The sequence below is a fragment of the Euprymna scolopes genome, chromosome 14 (assembly GCF_053919585.1).
Source record: "Euprymna scolopes isolate OS-2025 chromosome 14, ASM5391958v1, whole genome shotgun sequence".
NCBI lineage: Eukaryota > Metazoa > Mollusca > Cephalopoda > Sepiida > Sepiolidae > Euprymna > Euprymna scolopes.
In genome coordinates, this window is record NC_136495.1 from 93822284 (window position 1) to 93841934 (window position 19651).

Genomic DNA, 19651 nt, shown 5'->3' on the forward strand with positions numbered 1-19651 from the left:
CACTGAAGTTAACGAATATTATAATAATAATAATAATAATAATAATAATAATAATAATAATAATAATAATAATAATAATAAAATATGAGGAATCGTTATTCAAATGGAAATATATAGGCATTCACCATATTTTATTATATAACTAGGTATACCTATACATTGTTGCCAGGAAGTATTTTTACTTAGTTTTGCTTTAAAACTAAAACAAAACAAAAAAACGAAAACAAACTCTGCTGTTTATTTTCTTACCAACTACGTCTTTGAAAGCAAAATTTAATTATTATCGTATCCTTTGATCATCAAATTGTTATAAAACTCAATTTTTTTTTGTGGTAAGGATGTTTTATTTAATAAAATTATTGGATGTAGACAGCTCCCAAAACTTTCAATACATGAGGATTTGCTAAGGATTTTAAAGCCAGTTTAAATAACTTAACGTCTTACTAGTTTTTATTTTCATATATATTAATACGGCTTTATGTACTAGCTGACCCATGTACTGACATTGGCCCGAAAGAAACTTGCTCATACTAGAGAGTATCCTATATCTCAACAAGGCCACTATTTGCTCATGCATGAAGTATTGTTGTCCCATCTGGGCTGGTGCATCTGCCACTCGTCTCTCATTCTTAGACAGGGTCTAAAAATGAGTCTCCAACCTAATAGGTCCTGCACTCCAACTTCTGTTCCATTGCTGAAATTTTGAGTTTGTATATATTTTACAATGATTTTAATGCAATGTCCTCCGACAAACTCAAGGCACTTGTACCCCCTCAACGTAAATACTCCCAACTAACCCAATAAGCAGAGATTCCCAGATACCCAAGAGCTTTCTATTCTAGTAGTTTCTTCCCCTGAACTGCTAAACTTTGGAATTCCCTCCTGGATTGCTGCTTTTTTAACTGTATTGATATGTAGAAGTTCAAGTGTAGTGTAAACAGATATTTCACTGCTCAACTCCCTACATAGTATCCTTGCAGTAGTAGCTCTTTACATCCAATTGACACTGCTTTGTTTAGGGAGAAAAAACAGTAAAAATGGTAGATTAACCCAAGATATTCATTGATTGATTTAAAAAGAAAGCTGAAGTTTCCGATTTACTACTATATAACTTGAGAAATAGGATTTGAGTGTTCTGGTGGAAATTTTTGAGGAAGGTAATTACAAAAATAATGTAATCCTTGTTTTTCCTGTAAGCTTTCAATAATAAAAGAAATGGGTTGAATATTATAGTTTACAACTTACTTTTCCCAAAGATATACTTCTTAACAAATACTAAATAAGAAATGAGTACCTCTACAAATTTAAACCTCATTTTTTTTGTTTTATTAAGGTTTATATTTGGCAAAACTAATTTTGTTTTGTTTTAAATTTTGTTCAGAATGGAATGATAAAATTGTTGCCCTAGAAAAGACGACAGGATTCCATTTCCATTTGATGAAAACCGCTTTTTTTTTTTTTGTAGACCATCTACTAGTTGACCAGTTGTGTGCAAGGGTGATAGGAGCCTTCTATCATGTCTGAAAGTGACACAAAGTTCAACTCCTGCTCTCTACTCGATGCTGGCCCATGTCCAAAGAGACCCAGGCTTGGCTTCAGAAGGAGTGCTGCGACTTTGTACCTTTCTCTCACTGCACCCCCCATCCCCTGACCTGAACCTGCTGTACCAGTTTGTTTGGTTGTATGTCAAGAATATCAACAACATGACCTCCCACAACCCCAAAGTCAGCCTGATCGCAACCATCCGCTGAGTATTCGCCAAGCTCCCACTGGTGCTTCAATAAAAGTTTTAAAATAAAGTTGTAGTTTTGTTTTCTCTAGGGCAACAAATCTATCTTTCTACCTTGTAGAACCACTAAGAATCTATTTGTTTTTTTCAGACTAGTATTCTCTTTGTTTTGCTAATAATCTTTTTTGCTCTGAACAGGTTTCACATTCAATAATTTGAAATGGATTTAATATGACACATTTTGATTGTAATTGTTCTGCAAAACAACTTAAAAAAACAAAAAGCATAAAAGAAACGAGTAGTTTTTCAAAATTTGAATGTTTATTTTGTTTAGAATAGTGACTTTAGGTTTATGTTTAGTTTGGCAAAAGTCGTTTTGTTTCAGTTCCAATTCTGGAGAAGCACAGAAAATATATTTTGTTTATTAGGACGACTATTCTCATTGTTAACATTTTTTTGTTTTGCTGAACACATTTATTGTTCGATAAAATAATAAAAATAAAATAAATATGATGAATATAAAAAAAAGTGTGCATGTGCACATAAACTCTATAAACTCCACAATGGCTGGGCCAATTTTTTATGAAATTTCACACAATTGTACTTTATGGATCTGGCAGTGTGATTGTATTGGAATGTCTCCAATAAGTATTGATAATCAATAATAAAAAAAATAATTTGATGAAAGAAGGAACAGGCAATTTTGACCAAAGTTAACACCTTATAAAGCCTAACATCACAAGTGCATTTGAGAAGTTTATTACCATACAAGCAGAATGGCCTGAGATATAAAATCAACATTAGGTTCTTTGATATAACTGGGGTGCGTTCAAAATAAATGTTTCTGTTTAAAGCACAAATGAACCATGATATTTGATGTTTTCACTTGAAACTTAAATTCAAGCCATTATCACCACACAAGCAGAAAAGCCAGTCATATAAAAATCAACAGTAGGATCTTTGCTATCAACGGGTGCATTCCTAATGAATGTTTCTGTTTAAAGCATAATTTAACTACGATACTCGACTTTTGCATTTTAAACTTTTATGCAAGCCGTTGTATATAAAACTAGTGGGAGAGGGAATGGCGTCCGGCTTTACCCAGACGTAAAATACACTAAAATATAATATTTTAATTTGCCCAGATTTTGTATATATTATTATAGAGTCGTGATTTCAAAACTAAAAAAAATATTAGGGTGTCATCAGCTAAAATCAAAACTGAAACTGTAGCATTCAAACCTGATGACGTTACGACTGTACCAACGTAACATGCATATGAACTGATTAAAAATTTAAAAGTAAAAATAAACTAAGATGAATGAATAAAATGTATAAGGATATTTTTCAATTTTAACCATTTTTGGTCACTTAAAAACTATTTTAACCAGTTAAAGACCCATAAAAGAATGATTCGTAAAAAATCCAATCATTCGAGGCCCCTAGTGCCGCTCTGTGACTTTTAGTTACAGAGAAGAGAGTTTGAAAATATGGAAACAGACAGACATATAGCCTAATAATATGATTTTATAAAATCCAGTAGGTTCTTAACAGTGCAATGCAGACTATAATGTATTGTGGACCAAGTCACTGCAGGGAGGCATGTGAAGCTTCCTGCCACTGCACCAGTGGGTCTCAAATTAGGCAATCAATTTGATTAGCAAAAGGGGTGATTTCACTGATTTCTATGACAATAAAAATATGGGAGTGTGAAGAATTTGTTGATCATTATTCAACCCCAGGCAACGTTAGGTCTCCCTGCTAATTTTCTATATAAAGCTACTAATGCTTAAATATGGTGGTTGTTATTGTCTCTTTAAAATGTTCATACCCTTCAACACCAGCTTCACCTCGTCACAAATTTAACTTAAAGCAAATTGTTTATTACCTGTATAAAGTGTTTATCGTCACTCCTTAAAAATTACTTTTTTACGTCCAACTTATTTCCTCTGACATTTTTACTTCTAATTCACAATTAACTTAGTCAGATTGTTAACATCAGTCCCTGCCACTCCTATTAAGGTCATCTATGTTCCAAGTGTAATTTTTATCATGGTGTTTTTTATCCTATAGTAAAGTTTATTCTCTCTCATATATATATATATATATATATATATATATATATATATATATATATGTGTGTGTGTTGGAATGATTAGTTAGAATAAGAATTGGGAATTGGAAAAATCAGAACATTTAGGAAGTATCAGAAGAATTTGTGCCTATTTTCCAATGCCAAAACGATTCTTTTAATTGTCTATTTTTATTTGATTTTGTTTAAAGCAAAAAAATTCCACTGCTGATAATAATGATAAAATAATAAATATTCATTGATTTTAAACTACCAGTAAAAGTTGATAGATCATCCCTCACAAGTGTATTTTTACAGTAATCAGGGAAAATAACAACTCTGTAGTAAAACATTTAGAGATTTATAAAGAATCGGAATTGGGAATTTAGTACGGTATCGGGGAAAAATGTTGCAATTGTATGTGCGTGTGTATGTATGTATACATCATATATATATATATATATATATATATATATATATATATATATATATATATCAAGCTGAACATCTGTGTGTGTCTGGTCATGAATAGGCTCCTATATGGTTGACTATTATAGAAAACTGATCACATATAATGATAGATGTATCAAGACAGAGGAATGGGTATGTTTGATCTGGCATAATGATGATTCATTAAAAGTGTGGGGTCTGCATACGTGCCTGGTCCACAAAGTATTGAAATAAAAAATTTAAAAATTAAAAAAAAACTTTTACAAGTGTTTTTGATATAGATGTACATAATAATACTTTGATAAGTATGTTTTAACTTAAATAGGGATGGTATAATAAAATTGTGATGTCTACATTCACGCCTGGCCTCCATTGAATGGAAATAGGCACAAACTTTAATAAAGACTTTTCATATCTATCAGTGTAAGTATACTTTAATAATTATGTTTCAGTTTGAAGAAATATGGTATAATAAAATTATGGGGTGTTCGTTTGCGCCTGACCTCCATAGAATGGAAATATGTCACAAAGTTTAACAAGGTTTTTTAATATAGATCCACAGAATATTGTGATAAGTATTTAAGTGTGAACAGGTATGGTATAATAAATTATGGGGTTTATGTATTTTATCTTTACTTTCATCGTATTTTGCTTTGGTTTTGATACCCCCAAATTCGAAACTATCTCTTTACAACCCTTCCTTTTCATAACCTATCATACTTTCATAAATCAGAGTCCATTTTCTGTAGACTGTTTTTGAACCCAGTCAACGACGGGTACTTTTTCTAGTATTTATATATAATACCATGCAGCTATGTGCTGATTAGCCATCAATACTGGTTTCTGAAGCATTAGACATTTGTAAGCTACTCTTCAATTGGAAGAAAATAATGAGTTAGTATTTTCTGTTACTTAAGAGTAGTTTCCAAATGCAAGTAACTGTTGGTCCAAATGGCAAATCAGCACATAATTATTAACATACATCATGAGCTTAATAACAAACTCTGCAATTATTCATCTTTATAAAGTTAGGTTTGTTTATGTGTTTATAATTGTGGAATATGTCCATTAGGCATAATAGGTTCAAATGTGGATTATATTTAGTTTAATTTAGTTTATTCACATGGTGTAATAAAAAGGAAGTGGAAGCCCTTTGTAAAATTTTAACAATAGGTATTAGATATGAAATTAATAAATATTTAAATTACAGTTTATTCGGAGAATTTTGGAGGGATATTAGAAGGCATAGTATGAACACAATCTTCTAATTGAAAATTCAAGTAAATCCGATTTTTGTTGAATTTAATTCAGTGTCATTAGACATGAATTAAAATTCTCTGAATCCCTATTTCTTTTTAAAAACCTAAGAATTAATTTCATTATATCTGGATTTTTATCTTTCATAAGATAGCATGAAAGTGGTGTAAAACGGTTATGCTTGAGGAATTTACTTGTCATATATATATCTATAAAATATAAAGCTGAACGTGTGTGTGTGTGTGTGTGTGTGTGTGTGGTCACGGCTAGGCTCCTATATGGTTGACTATTTTAAAAAACTGATTACATATAATGATAGATGTATCGAGGATCAGGAATGGGTATGTTTGATCTGGCAGAACGGTGGTTCATAAAAATTGTGGGGTCTGCGTTCGCGCCTGGTCCACAAAGTATGGAAATAAAAAATGAAAAAAAAAAACGTTTACAAGGGTTTTTGATATAGATGTACATTATAATACTTTGATAAGTATGTTTCAACTTAAATAGAGATGGTATAATAAAATTGTGGGGTCTGCGTTTGCATCTGTATTCCATGGAAATATGGCACAAACTTTAATAAAGACTTTTCATATCTATTTGCGTAAGTATACTTTGATAATTATGTTTCAGTTTGAAGAAATATGGTATAATAAAATTATTGGGTGTTCGTTTGCGCATGACCTCCATAGAATAGAAATATGTCACAAAGTTTAACAAGGTTTTTTAAAAGGGGTGAGGGTTCACAATAACACCTTAACTTTAATCTTAATTCATGTTAGCTTTTATTTATTTTTTTGAGTTGAATCATATTGTGTCGAATAAATTCACCTCATAAATTCACGTTTTTATTAAAGTGAAAGCCAAAAAAAAAAGTTGGAACTTTAGACAATTTTCAACACAAATTTTGCATAAATCTGTTTTTTTCCTTCTCCACTTGCACGTGGCACTCTTTCAAAAATAGATAAATAGATAAATAATAAAAAATAAGAACGTTACTTGTCATCGTGTCAAAAGAAGGAAAAAATCCTGCTCACGTGATTACGTGTCTTTTTAAAAACATTTGCATAACCTTTTTATTTTTATTTATATATCTGTTTAATCTTTTTTTTTTGTCAGTGTACTAGAAGGAATTCAGTTGATTACAACCCCTTCTGCGTGTTCTTTACAATAGTACAACCCTGAATCCGATGGCGCAATACTACACCATTCAATACTGTAAAATTGGAACGAAGCTGTTCTGTTTGAAAAGGGTGCCATTTTCTTCTTATTCATATTTATATCGATTCTTTGCTTTAAAAAACTAAAGTAATTACGTGTTTACTTTTTAATATCCCATTTTGTTGTTTCGGATTATTTTACTAAAGTAAGTAAAGCTTCATTATTTTCCCAAACTGTTTTTGTTTCTTTGTTTTTGATATTTCGTTGATATTATTTAGTAAGAGTGTTTAGCAGAAAAGCCAATAAACGTCTACCCGAAAAAATAAATATACAAGAAATAAATGTTACCATAGTCAATAAAAGTTCAGTTCATGTTTTTTTTTGTTTTGAAATAATTTTTAATGCTCTTTACTTGAAATAATTTCAGCAAACCAAAATTAAAACGAAATTTGAGGCGATAACTACTTAAATGAATTTTTATATAAACTACACATGCCATAATCGAATATTCCTCAAGCACAAAATAACGGAAAACATTAAAATATGTTTATAAATATTCCTTACGTTGACGGAACTCTTAAATTGTTAACACAGAATGCTCAAGTGCCCCTCCTTCAAACTGAAAACGGGGCTCTCCATTTCAAAGTTGCTGCCATTTTGATTTTTTTTTTTAAACCGGTTTGTGAATTAAAAAAAAAAAAATTTTTTTTACAAACTACTTAAAAATACAAACTACTTAAAAATACAAACCAATGAACTTTTCTATCATAAAAGTAACTTTTATTGACTATGGTAACATTTATTTCTTGTATGTTTATATTATTATATATATAACATTTTCTCTTTGTAAGGAAACATCATTTTTTTGGTCACTCTTGGCTATGAATGGAAACAAAGTTGATATAAAAAATATATATTTTTGCGAAAATTATTTTTACTTTCATCATATTTTGCTGAGGGTAAAATTTTTGAGTATCAAAACCTATCTCTTTACAACCCCCTCCTTTTCGTAACCTATCATACTTTCATCAATCACAGTCCATTTTTTGTAGGCTGTTTTTGAACCCAGTCAACGACTTCTGCTAGCATATATATATATATATATATATATATATATATATATATATATATACATATATATGTATACATATATACATACATATGTATACATATATACATACATATATACATACATATGTATACATATATACATACATATGTATACATATATATATACATACATATATACATACATATATCAGGGTTCTACATTGCGAGTGAAACAGTCGCATTTGCAAGTGATTCTAAAAGTGTCGACTAGAAATAATGAAACGCTTATCTTTTGGCGATTGTATTTCTTTCACTGACAATCTTCCAAAGCTCACTACTAAGTGAAAAATATCTTTACAACATTTTTTTTTAATAAAATGAACAAAGTTAAAAAAGAGTATATTGTTCTATTAAACTTTTATTGTTTAAATAAGCAATAAAAGTTTAATAGAACTCTAGACACTCTTTTTAATGAAGGCTGTTTAAAAAACATTTGAAGAAAATGTTTATACCTTCAAGTATCAACATAAAATTTGTTGTATATTTAGAATTACATTTATTTAAAACAACACAGAAAAATCTTTATTATGTAGATGCCTGTCACAAAACGAAGATGTCATATTCTAAAAATCATATGGGTTTGGCTAGTAATACTGCTGCCATATCTGGGCAGGAGCTGCTAAAAACAGCCTATCCTGCCTTGACAGAGTACAAAATAGACTTCGTGGCTTAGTGGGGGATGCCCTTTTCTCTACCCTGCAACCTCTCTCCCACAGAAGAGACGTTGCGAGCCTATCCTTGTTTTATCGTTATTTCCATGGCAGGTGCTCGTCTGAACTCCAATCTCTGGTCCCCCCTCGCCAATCTTTCACGAAAAACACCCGTCTAGCTGAATCCACTGTGAAAAATTTCCCCCACTCTTTATCTGTGCCTAAATCAAAACGTGGATTCCATGAACAAAGCTTCTTTCTTAGAACTGCACGCCTGTGGAACTCTGTTCCGTCTGCCTGCTTCCCACCTGACTACAACTTGGATGTGTTCAAGTCCAACGTTAACAAATTCCTAATGAACCACCCCCTTAAGTAAACACTTCATCAAATCTCCACACTAACGTACTGTACTTGCAATAACCCTTATTCCTGAGTGGCTTCCGGGCCTTGATAAGTGGTGACCACCGTGTAAAAAAAAACAAAAAAAAAAAACTTTTCTATTTGGCTAGTAAATGTAAATATTTAGTTGTCAAAGGTCAACTAAAGATAAATTTGTCCATAGAGCCCTGTATATATACATATATACATACATGCATATATATATATATATATACATACATACATACACATGGGAAAAATATGCTTTTTAATTAATTTTTAATTAATTAATTATATTTCACCTTTTATTTATATCAATCCTTTAATTTATGAAGCTCAATGTAAATACAGAGCATATACAAATAAATGAATTCAAAGATGGCCTAACTAAAACAAAACAATTGCAATTACTCTTATAATTTTGTGGATTTTGTAATCATGCTCATATTTCTTTTATTTTCTTTTAAAGTTGATGCATTTCTAGACTTCTAATAGATAAGGGTGGATTAAATTAAAATATTGACAAAATATATACACGAATGATTCTGTGCTACGAAACAGGTGCTGTCAAGAATTGAACATTTTAACATCCTGAAAGAAATAAATGGCAAGATGGACAACATCTTGAAATTTGTATTTACTATAAAAAAAGGGTTAAAAAAAGTTTTTACTTACTCAACATAATAAATAACTCCTTCTGGGGTAATACTCCATTCCCAGCCACTTGGTAATTCTGAAAGAAAAACATTTAAAATTAGAAGACTGATTTCAGAGAAATATTTGTTTCTATATAAATAAAAAGAAAAGAATTTTTAAGAAAACTGGGAATACTTATGAGAGATACATGCAAAAGTTTGCATAGAATAAAAATGACGATTCACATAAAGGTGACTCAAACGTTAGAAAAGGTCAAAATATATCTTTTTAGGCTATTAAATTCTGAAATAATGGAAACATTGGAAACAAGTATTGTTTCAACTTTATAGATAAGTGAATATCCTTTTGCTTGCATTCCAAAGTTTTGATGTGGTTTAAGTTGGTTTTAGTCATATAAATTCAATCCTAACAAAGTTTTTTTTTTTTTTTTTTTTTTTTTTTACATAGGCATCACCACATTATCAAGGCCAAGAGGCCACTCAAGGATAAGGGTTAAAGAGTGTACAGTAGAAATTGGACAATATAGTAATCATTAGTAATGAAAATTTGGTAAATTTGATAACTTATATGGAACGGCTCATCAAGAACTTATTTATGTTAGACTTGAAGACAACCATATTGTAGTCAGCCGGAAAGCAGGAAAACGGAAGACAATTCCACAGGCGTGCAGTTCTAAGAAAGAAGCTTTGTTCATGGAATCTATGTTTAGGTTTAGGCACAGATAAAGAGTGGGGGGAATTATTGATAGTGTTTACAGCTAGACAAGTGTTTCTTGTGAAAGTTTGGCGAGGGGGGACCATAGATTGAAGCTCAGTCGAACACTTTCCATGAAAATAACGATACATCAGAGACAAACTCGCAACATCTCTTCTGTGAGATAGAGGTTGCAAGGAAGAGAAAAGGACATCTCCTACGAGGCTACAAAGTCTATTTTGAACTCTATCAAGGCAGGCCAAGTCCTTTCTAGCAGCTCCTGCCCAAATGTGGCAACAGTATTCCATCCTTGGACGTACCTGGCTCTTATATAGATAGAGAATAGTATAATAATAGTTGTAATCCCTGTTTGTTCACAAAATCCTAGGGTTTCGGGACAGAACCATATAACTATATTTTTTGAAACTACATTCCCCAGAATACTCACATAAGTATATTTGATTTTGATCAAAAGAAGTACAAATAAGATTGTGACATCCACAAACTTATGGTGTTTTACGTTAATTTTTTTATAACTTGAAAATTATAATAAAAATAATCTTAATATTAAAAGGAGTTAAGAGGGGTTTAAATACCATCAATTTATCAGTTTCAATTAATGTTATTTTTGAGGGTTCACACAAAAAAATAAATATTAGGTTGACAAGAAAGTTCTTGTGGGATTTTTAATTTTGATTTCAAATGATGTATTTTCAAATAATTATATATCATTTTAAAGAGCGTTTTTCACTTTACCTAATCATTTAAATTACAATCGTTTTAAAACCATTATGTCTTCTTTTCAGAATGTTGAATACAAGATGGAAAAAAAGAAAATCCACGCAATTTTCTTATTTCAATACAAGCTAGGCTGAAAAGCTGCTGAAACAGTTCGCGATATCAACAAAGTTTTTGACTCAAAAATCACTACTGAACATACAGCAAAATGGTGATTTAAGAAATTTTGTAGTGGCGACAAGAGTCTTGAAGATGATGAGCGTAGTGGTTGACTATCTGATGCTGACAATTAAGAGTCTTAGTCAAAACCAATTGATGCACAAACTGTTCAAGCACTTGCTTCTGAATTAGATGTAACATATACAATGATTTCCAACCACTTGAGAAAGATTGAAAAGACAAAAAAACAACTTGATAAATGGGTGCCTTATGAATTGAATGACAACCGAAAGAAACGCTGTTATGAAGTGTCATCTTCCTTTTTTTACGCAACAAGAATGATCCGTTTCTTGACAGTGTTGTGACTAGCGACGAAAAGTGGGTTCTTTACGACAACCAGCAATGCTTAGCTCAGTGGTTAGACGCCGACGAAGCTCTATAACACTTCCAAAAGTCAGAGTTGCCCCAAAAGAAGGTCATGCTGATTGATGGTCTGCGACTGGTCTCACCATTAGTTTTTTGAATACAAACGAAACTATAGAAGTACTGCAAAAAAATGGATGAAATGCATCAGAAACTTTGACAACAGTATTAGTCAGCAGAAAAAGCCCAATTCTCCTCCACAACAATGCCCAACCGTACATTACTAAACCAACCGTACATTACTAAACCAACCGTACATTACTAAACCAACCGTACATTACTAAACCAACCGTACATTACTAAACCAACCCTGCAGAAGTTGAATGAATCGGCTACAAAACTCTGCCTCATTTGCCATACTCTCCAGATCTTTTACATACCAACTACAACTTTTCAAAACATCTTAACTTTCTGCGTGAGAAATGCTTAAAAACCAAAGCGATATCAAGAACGCTTTCAGCGACTTCATCGCTACTATAACGCAAAATTTTTAAATTACTGATATAAATACACTTGTTTTGCGTTGGCAAAAGTGTGTTGATTCTCATGATGCATATTTTGATCAATAAAGTTTTGTTTGACCCGAGATATTTTCATCTGAATTTAAAAGTTAAAAACTACAAGAACTTTGTCAACCAGACATGATAAAAAAATGTAAAAAATAAGAATGAAACAGATAATATGGCATTATACCAACCCATTTGGCATAAATGGTAAGAGTTCTGGCATAAATGGTAAGAGTTCTAGCATAAATGGTAAGAGTTTTGGCATAAATAGTAAGAGTTCTGGCTCAGAACTGCAGTTCAATTCTTGGTCAAGTTATCCCAAAAACTTACAAATGGTATTTTATGCTCCATTGCTAAACGCTCAGCATTATAAGGGGAGGATCAAGGGTAAGTGGAGTAATCCTGGGAATTAAGTAGTGCCCCCTACATCTGTGTAGCATCTAATGAAAAGAGAGCCTGAAAATTAAATTTTTTTTTTTATTGAGTATTTTTTAGTGTTTTCTATAAGCGCATTCTGGTTGTTAAGTCACTGCACATTGCGAAAATTTTTATAGCCGTTTGAAGTTTACAGATGTCTGTATAAACTATTCTAATTCCTCAACTTGTGCATACAGTTGGATTTACTGTAGTTAGTGTTACTTTAATTATGTCTTTTAGTTTGATATTATAAAATCAAAAGACAGAAAATAACATGAAAAAATCATTAATAAAAACAGATAATGTAATCTCTAACTTGTTTGCATTATTAATTATAATACTGACTAAAAGTTTTTATCAAATGCATGAAGACCAAATGCAAACAAGGAAAACATCTGTTAATAAATTTGGGACATTTATTGCAACGATAGTGAGATTAAAACGCCGAATTCATATTCAAAATAGAAGAACAATGGTTTTCTAATCTACATTCTCTGGTTAACTAATCTGCATATTACTTAAAAAAAGGATATCTCACTAATTCACTATTTGTTCTTAATGTTTTCTAATTCTTATTAGACACACACATTTACACATTTTTCATATTCTGGATCAAAAATTAGCATTTATGGAAAAAATAATTTTTCTGGCATTTTCCAATGAATTTTAGCATTTTTGGTTTCCTCACTATTCATGAGCAATGCCATGTCATAAGTTCCACTAGTTTAAAATAAACTGTAAATTTAATTTAAACTTTGTGATGGTGACATAATGGTTTGAGGCAGTTCAAATTTCAAGTTAGAAAACATTTACCATAGATGCCATATACTAATACTTTCTCAAAGATGTAAATGAAAATATGGTCCAGGCATTCATTCCTTCACACTAATGGTATTACATAACAATGGCCACATATTATTTAGAAATGTGGATGCTACCGAATATACAAAGAATGAACTAAACTCTGGCTATTTGTTTTATGCGTGACTGGGTGTGTCAAGTAAGTTTTGTTGAAACAATTCAGTGTGTGATGCACTGATAGAAAATGAAGTCACGACACGCTGAATTGGTTTTTCAATTTACACAAAAGTAAAAATAATAAAGAATCACAATAAATAATAGCAAAATAAATACTTATGCAAAGAATATGTGATTTTCTCTTACTGTTGACGAAGGAAAGAGTCTATCAAGCATGCGTATGCAGTGTGATGACATATTGAAGTGAAACCTGGTCAAGGAGGGTTGAGGACATGTGCTACATGGAGGGAAATGATATGAGGATGATACGTATGTGTAGAGTCTTAAAGGAAGTCTTTGATTAGAGATCTCAGAGGAAGATTAAATCTGGACAGTAAAAGATGTGTGCAGAACAGGAGACTTCAATGGCATGGTCATGCTGAAAGAATGGATGAGAATTTTTGGTTAATACACCCCGTGCCAGAATTATATGCAAATCGATATTTTTGTTCTAATTCCGATAGTTTTCAATGAAAATTTGTGAAATTTAGCACTTTATATAACTAACACAAGCGCAGATCTAAAATTTTAAGCTACTCTTCACAGTAATAAACAATTAGTAGCCATTTTGGTGATTTGCATTTATTTTCAGCGTGCCAACTTTATATGCAAATTAATGCTAAAATATGGTGAAGTACTAAAAGATCATTGAAACATTGATTATTCTAGGAATTTGTAAATTGAGAACAACAACAATAAAGAACAAACAACTTCAATATGGTTTCATAGAACAATCAATATCTTATATAATTGCCATTTTTATTGACAAGAGCAAAAAGCCTTTGGTCCATTGAAGATGTCAAACTTTCGATTTGATGAAATGTCTTTGGCAGCAGTCAGAATAGCATTCCAGAGGTCATCCTTGGAGTTGTACTACCTTCCTCCGGAGTAAATATTTTGTTTCAAGATGCTCCACAGATTTTCAATGGGATTTAAATCTGGAGAACATGCTGGCCATCACATTATTTTCCCATGTCTGGCAAAAACTCTCTCCAAATATTCAGTGGCTATCCTTGCAGAATGAGACGGTGCATTATCATGCATAAATACCATCTTTTTCCGGAATGGCAAATTCTTCTTGTGCCAGGGTTCCAAATGTTCCTTAATGAAGTCAATGTAGAGTTTGGCGGTAATTTTCACTCCATCTGCAACTCTGAACGGTCCTACCAGCCCTTTGCCAATGATTGCAACCCAGAACATCACACCACTACCTCTTTGTTGATGCCTGATCCTTTGGGGACGTAGACCCTCATTATGGTACCATCCTCCCCTCCACCCATCGGGTCCATCAAGGGTCGCTGGACACTCATCGGTGAACAAAACAGTTCGAAAATTCACCTTCATGTGATCTCTTGCCATCTCCATCCTCTTTTTCTTGTGGATATCCTTCAATTGAAGGCGAACCTCTGGCTTTCCAAATTTTGCAATCGTCCTCAGGATACGGCAACAAGTTGATTTGGGCACATCAGGAACGCCAGCTTTTTCAAAAACTTGTTTGCTAGTTTCAAGTGGGTTACGATGAAGTTTTCTCTTGATCTTTCTCATTGTTCGACATGACAGATATGATTTCTTACGAATTTTCCCTTTGTCAGAACGTCCATTGCAAAGTTGAGGGTTCGTACAATATTTTTTGATTGTACAATGATCACGGTGTAAAACTTTGGCAATTTCTAAGGTGGAAATCTTATTATGGAGCCTTTGAACAATTGACACTTCTCAGCTTGACTTAAAACACCTTTACATCTCATCTTGCATATAAAGTTGGCATGCTGAAAAAAACTGCAAGTCACCAAAATAGTCGCTATTTGCACAGATCAGCTTAAAATTTTATATCTGCTCATGTGTTAGTGTTGCTGTATAACGTGCGGAGTTTCACAAATTTTCATTGAAAACTATCGGAGTTAGAACAAAAATATCGATTTGCATATAATTCTGGCACTGGGTGTAGATATTGAACAGTTGAGATAGGAAGCTCAGTTCTCAGGAGAAGGCCAAGGAAAACATTGTAAGAAATGATATGAACTCGAGAGAAAGAGCGATACATAATGATATAGTCAGAGATAGTTTGATTTGGGAATCAATTTCTAAAAATCACCCAATGCATGCCAGTATGTAAAACTGGTAGTGGTGGTGGTGGGCGTGACAACGAGGACGACGATGATGATGATGCAGCAGATACACTAGGTGCATTTTATGATTACATCATTTTAAAATAAATGATTATGTTAAGGCATTACATTATTAGAATTAAGCTTTTGTTGATATTTAATTTAAACTATATGTTTAGTAGATTTGAGGAAAATTACTAGACAAGGTTTATGAATGCATAAAACTAGTATATACACCATGAGAATACAAAAATAATACAAAATAAATGATGAGTGAATAAAAAGCAATAAGTAAATGAAAAGATGAATAATGAGAAATTACAAGGTGCTAAGGTTTCTTATATTTTTCAAAGACTTTTTTTACATAGGCATCACCACTTATCAAGGCCCAGAGGCCACTCGAGGATAAGGATTAAAGAGTGTACAGTAGAAATTGGACAATATAATAACAGTTAGTAATGGAGATTTGGTAAATTTGTTAACTTATATGGAACGGCTCATCAAAAACTTGTTTACGTTAGACTTGAAGACAACCATATTGTAGTCAGCTGGAAAGCAGGAAAAATGGAAGACAATTCCATAGGTGTGCAGTTCTAAGAAAGAAGCTTTGCTCATGGAATCTACGTCTAGGTTTAGTCACAGATAAAGAGTGGGGGAAACTAGTAATAGTGTTTTCTACTAGACGGATGTTTCTTGTGAAAGTTTGGTGAGGGGGGACCATAGAATGAAGCTCAGCCGAGCACCTGCCATGAAAATAACGATAAAGCAGAGACAAACTCGCAACATCTCTTCTGTGAGATAGATGTTGCAGGGAAGAGAAAAGGACATCTCCCACAAGGCTACAAAGTCTATTTTGAACTTTATCAAGGCAGGATAAGTCATTTCTAGCAGATGTGGCAACAGTACTCCATCCTTGAACGTACCTGGCTCTTCTATAGATAGAGAATTGCATCAGCAGTGAGATACCTACTGGATTGATAGAAGGATCCCACCATTTTCCAGCAGCCTTGGCAACGAATTTGATGTGTTTCATTTAAGATCAGGAGTAAAGGTCAAGCCCAGAAGCTTGTCAAAACCTGAGGCCTCCCCAAGACGAGAGCCATTCATTTCAATTGATGCCAGATGAGGATCAGAGCGTTGATGATGTAAATATAAAAGCTTGGTTTTAGATGCATTAATAATAACAAGCCACCTCTTTCCCCATTGTACCACTTGCTCCAGATCAGAGGAGAAAGAATCAGAGAGAACTTGGTCATTTACGGTCTTAGATATGCTACCATAGATAGTAGTGTCATCAGCATAGATGTCTACGAATAATGTAAGGATGTGATTTGGAAGATAATATAGATCAGGAAAAGAGTTGGGCCCAGGATGGACCCCTGAGGGACTCCAGCATTAATACTAAGAGCTTCTGATTTATGCCCATCAACCACTACTATTATGAACTTATCAGAGAGAAATGATTTAATAATTGAGAAGACATTTCCAGCTATACCATAGCTGGAGATCTTGTGAAGTAAACCTTTATGCCATACTCTATCAAAAGCCTTTGATATGTCAAGAGCAATTGCCCTAGAAAGGTAGCCTCCGTCAAGAGATTCGCTAATCCTATGAGATATAGCTGTAAGCACATCTGCTGTAGATCTAGCAGAACGGAAACCATATTGCGTGTCACTAAGGTTATTTTTTCTAAGGGTTGATTACTTCTCTATTTAACACAGATTCCAGCAACTTACTCATGACGCACAAGAGACTTATTGGTTTGTACTATGAGGGAGATGAGCGATCACCTGAATTCTTAAATACGGGGCATACTGATGAGATTTTCCAGAGTGACGGGAAGCAATTCTCCTTAAGACAACGTTTAAACGGTTTTGTAAGGATGGGCGCAAGTTCTGGTTGAAGTCTTTTGAGTACTATAATTGGAATACCATCAGGGCCGATTGTTTTACTGGAATCAAGGTTTTTGATTAGCTTGGCAACATTACGTACAGATATTTGTATATCACATAGCATGTTTTCTGATACAGGAAGAAATATTAGTGGTTGGCAGCCTTGGTCGCAAAGGTTAGAATTAGCTGCAAAGTTCTTGGCAAAGAGTTTGGCTTTGTCTGATGATGACGAGATTACCTCAGGTCCATTTTTGAGAGTTGGGATAGAGCACACACTTCTGTTCAGGATTCTGTTTGCTATTTGCCAAAACTGATGGGAACCAAGCCGCTGCTCAGCTACTTTGGACTTGACGGACTGAGCATACAACTTTATTATTTTTTTACAGTGGTTGCTGCTTTAGTCTCAGTACATCTATTACGTTGGAAGCAATGGAAAAAGTGATTTCTATGCGCAATGGCAGCAGCACATTCTGGAGAGAACCACGGCTGACTGTTAGGTTTTTGCTGGAATTTTTTCGAGCGTATGAAACGGTTTATACCTACAATTAACCATTCTGTCAGGTCAGATATCATAGAGGACACATCTTTTTTAAACGTGGAACGCAGAGGTAGATCTGATATAAATGTGCGGAAGCTATCCCAGTCAGCCATAGAGTATCAATATACTGTACGATGGAGAGGTACATCTGGAGACTTATTACATTTCATTTTTATCTTAAATGATACAATTGAGTGGTTGGAAGATCCAAGTGGAGACAGAACAGAAGCTGAACACAGTTCAGGGCAAGTTGTGAGAAAGAGGTTTAAGAGACTTGCATACTGGCCGTCAGTATCGGGAACATGGGTGGGTTCGTGAACAATCTGAGTGAGGTCATAAGCAATGGAGAAATCATGACAGAACCTCCCCTCATCATTGGTCTTGTTTGAGTGAGTTAATCATTCCACATTGTGAACATTGAAGTCTCCACAGACATGAATATTAGTTGAAGGATAAGCAGATAGGGCGTGGGCAATTTTCTCAGATATGCATTTAAAGATAGTAACTCCGCTGTTGTGGGGGGGGCGATAGAGAGCAAATATAAATGCAGTAGTTTGAGCTAGTGCAACCCGGAAGCACATATAGGGTAAGTTAGGATCTTCTCTGGAGATGTCCCTACCACATGGAAAGCCATCTTTTATATAGGCACATATTCCATGCCCATGGCGATCTTGAGGGTCAGATTTGGAAGTTAAATTAGAGTATCCTTTGATTACAAACTCATCTAGGGAAATGGTCTGTCCAATGCCAGTTTCACTTAAAAATAATATGTTTGGTTTAGTCTCCTGTAATTGGGTTTCAACCTCTGGAAGGTTAGAACATAGACCCCTGATATTAGAGAAGGAGACCTGGTAGTGGGGGTCTATGTTAGAAGTTGGAGATCCGGGTTTAATCGCGTGTTTTTTTAGTGAGACTTTTCATGATGGTGTTTTGGGATTTGTGGACTAGGTCGACAGACATGCTTAGAGCAAGGCAGAGAGGGAAAGTAAGAGAGAAATAGAAATGAAGAATTTTTTTTTTTCTAGCACATGAAAAGGTAAAGCCGTTACAATTACCCACTAATATGGCATCGAGAGGCCCCACCAGAAACTACTGCATGGTCCAGAATCCATTCACCAAATGGCAATACAGCAGCCCCAATACTTTGCACCTGCTGATAGGACAGCCTCCTCGGTGGTTAATCCAAGGTTCGAGTCCCTGACTATCAGGCGGATAACGTCAGCCTAGATAAAACGTTTACCTCCAGCACCCTTACTAGTGACATGGCTACAAGGATAGACATAGAAACAGAAAATTTCCGACATCCCTGGCGGCTGTTCATGTAAAATACTGCCAACCTAGAAAACAGCTTTTTCTTCTCCCTTTGTCAGAAAAATCACTCATTAAAAATGAGGACTGAGGGACAAATAAAGAGAAGTGAGAGTAACGGGAGCTGCCGATAACGCATCCACAATGCATTGTCTACTCTCCATTAAAAGAAAAAAAAAAAAATTAAGTATTGTACTTAAAAGTCCATTTGGTGTGTTTAAGAGGAGATTAGGTGAAAGATTCCCCTCTCAACACCTGAAAATTAAAACAATTGCAAAATCTATTATGCTATCAACTTGGAAAATATAAACATTTATAGACAAGAAATATCTATGATAAAATAAAAAATAAATAAGTAAGTAAAATAAAATATATATTCCAAAAGGAACTTG

The 19651-nt window shown here is 33.5% G+C and overlaps 1 protein-coding gene across 5 annotated transcripts in view; it reads right to left on the reverse strand.

Moving 5' to 3' along the window:
• LOC145293166 (uncharacterized) overlaps positions 1-19651 on the reverse strand; it is a 333600-nt gene that overhangs the window by 283570 nt on the left and 30379 nt on the right. For all 5 annotated transcript variants that reach the window (XM_080139627.1, XM_080139628.1, XM_080139626.1 and 2 more), the window contains exon 3: positions 9479-9536. In XM_080139627.1, coding sequence (XP_079995753.1) covers positions 9479-9536 — 58 coding nt within the window. The remainder of the gene's footprint in view (positions 1-9478; positions 9537-19651) is intronic.